At 36.3% G+C, this 2,727-nt stretch overlaps 1 protein-coding gene across 1 annotated transcript; it reads left to right on the forward strand.

Moving 5' to 3' along the window:
- Positions 1 to 608: 608 nt before the first annotated feature.
- RTNLB13 (Reticulan like protein B13) lies at positions 609 to 2,334 on the forward strand. Its single transcript, XM_086425130.1, has 4 exons — positions 609 to 766; positions 870 to 1,059; positions 1,165 to 1,362; positions 1,997 to 2,334. Exons 1-4 carry the CDS (start codon positions 724 to 726, stop codon positions 2,217 to 2,219), a joined length of 654 nt encoding a protein of 217 aa, XP_086281256.1. The 5' UTR covers positions 609 to 723; the 3' UTR covers positions 2,220 to 2,334.
- Positions 2,335 to 2,727: the final 393 nt, after the last annotated feature.

The following is a 2,727-nucleotide window of genomic DNA, read 5'->3' on the forward strand; positions in this document are numbered from 1 at the left end:
TATGGTGAAAAAATAATTTTCATGAAAAATGACATTTTTCATGTGCTTGATTATATTTTTTCATAGAAATTGATTTTCCGTTCCAATCAAAAAGTTCACTAAAACATAGATGTCACTTTCCCACCTATAGGGTGGAAAAGTAAAATCAACCCATATTTTTCATCTTCAAAATATCATCTTCTTCTTCTCCACTCATATCTTTTTCTTCCCTACCATCACCATAGTCACCATCACACCAACCTTAATTACATATTTCTCATCATTATATTTTCATGAATTTCAAATTTCATGGAAAGTCACTTTCCATACAATCAAATATATACTTAAGTGAAAACATTATCGTGGAATTGGACTCAATTTAACATCATATTTTAATCGGAAGGAATACATTATGAAAAACATTAATTAAAAAAATGGTTATATAAGAAACTTTTCCATGATTATTTGCACTATTTTGAACTGTGGATTTGGAAGAACAAGAACTAAACCAATCCACAGCCGCCGTATGCGTCCGAAGTCCGTTCGATCAGCAATGTTTAAAGCTCGCCACGTGCGCTCTATAGCTTCCACGTTTCGAAAAATTCCTGCCACGTGCAAGTCTTAAATTAAACTTCATTCCACATCACTCTGCAAATAAACCTTGTTGTCCAACGTTACCGACGAACCTAGGCGACAGCAAACATAAAAGCCCAGTGTTCCCTCAATTTCTCCATCATTTTCACCATGTCTTCCACAACTCAATCTTCAGATTCTCCACAAACCCAAGGTACTCTCTCTCTCTCTCTCTCTCTCTCTCTCTCTCTCTCTAACATCCAGACCTTTGGCACTACTTTGTTGCAATAATTTTTTGTTCTTATTGATTGTTGTAGATAAGATTTTGAGAGATATACTTCTATGGAGGAAAAAGAAGCAGAGTGTATCAGTTCTAGCTGTAGCTACTGTAACATGGGTAGTCTTGGAAATCTATCAAATCAACTTCATCACCTTTGCTTCTTGGGTGGCCATGGCTGTTGTCACTTTGATGTTCCTCTGGGGAAATCTCCTCAAATTTCTTGGCAAGTAAGCTATTATGCAACAACTCTAGCTGCATATGTAGTATCATTGAGAATCAAATAAAAATAAATAAGTAAATCTGAATTTAATTAACTTTGCTTTGGTTTTCAGAGAGCCACCAAACATGTCAGAAATAGAAATTTCAGAGCAGACAGCATTTAAAAGGTATGTAGAAGAAGGGTTGCGTTGGATGTTACGTTTGAGTACAGAGAGTGAATGGTATGTGTTTGCTGGGACTGTTGGGGCTTTGTGGATACTCTCCATAGTGGGCGGTTGGTTTGATCTCCCCACATTCCTCTACATGGGTAAGTATTTTATACTTTCTCTTCAACAAATATAATTAGAAAAATACTAATTGATTTATACTTTCTTGTTTAAAACATTAAGAAATAGCAACAACACCATGAAAAATAAAATAGAAAATATGAACAATTAGCCCTTTTATGGACTACTTCCTCATTGATCAATCAGGATTACTAAGGGATTCACTTTCTTTGGTTTGCTCTTTATTTTCTGGATATTTATATTGAATAGAGTATCTCTAGGTAGCATATTGCTTAGGTAATCTTGGGTTGTGCAATTTATAAAACGGGGGCAACCCTATCCGTGGCAAGCCGGTTTTGTGAGGATTAGTTAGGCCCAGGGGTTTCAACCAACATGGTATCAGAGCGGGTGTACCTCAAGGATGGGTTGAGTTAGTATCTCCAGCTCTGTGTGAGGGGGATAGCCAAGCGTCTCCAGCCCTGGCCCGAGTGTTACAATAATCCCACATTGCCTGGGTACTATTGGGATGTGCCATGTACAAAGGGAGGGGTGAGGGTGGGGGCAACCTGGCAAGCCATTTTTGAAGGATGAGTTAGGCCCATGGGCTAACATCTTTATCATCATTTTACATATGAACATAAAATCCAACTATTAACCCATGCATTTGATGATATTCTAGTTACCTGCTGGGTTCGACTGTCCCCGTGATTTATGAGAAGTACAAACATAAGATAAAGGAGTTCTGGGAGCGAGCAAGGGCGCAGGGGAGAAGATGGTGTGCAATGGTGGATGAAAAGCTACTGAAAAAGATAAAGAATAAAGTAGTTATTGAAAAGAAGGATGACAAGGTTAAAGTAGATGCAATTGGAGAGGTTGATCAGAAGGATAAGAAGGTTGAGTAGATGCAATTAGAGTTTGATCAGTGTGTAGTTAGTTTCTTTATTTCTTTCTGGACTCTTTTTTAATCTATATGAATTAAAAGATTTTAAAAAAAATAAAAAGAATTATGGTTCAATACTTCCAATTTGTGAAATTTTCATTCTGTAGCACTTCTTCACATGATAGATTCTAAGTATAATCTTTGATATTTATGATTGGATCCTTTGAAATAAAAAGGATTGGTTTTTCAGCTAGGTACTGTCATTGTTATCCCCAATCCAGTCACTACAAATGGATGGTCATGGGTCCCTAGGATCGGAAAAAGGAAACATAGATATAGGAGCCTAATTTTTTTATTTTTTTTCAAAAGCAGTTGTGTAATTAGAATTGGATTTGATTAATTGATGTTATTTCTAACTTAAACATCAGAGACTCTTTGAATGATAATATATTGTTGTGATGCTCTACAAAGACGATTTTTGTTGGACAAAAGTCATTGTTGTGCTGGGATGACAAAAGATCCTACAAAAG

The sequence above is a fragment of the Akebia trifoliata genome, chromosome 2 (genome assembly GCF_017979445.1).
Source record: "Akebia trifoliata isolate Shusen 1 chromosome 2, ASM1797944v1, whole genome shotgun sequence".
Lineage (NCBI taxonomy): Eukaryota > Viridiplantae > Streptophyta > Magnoliopsida > Ranunculales > Lardizabalaceae > Akebia > Akebia trifoliata.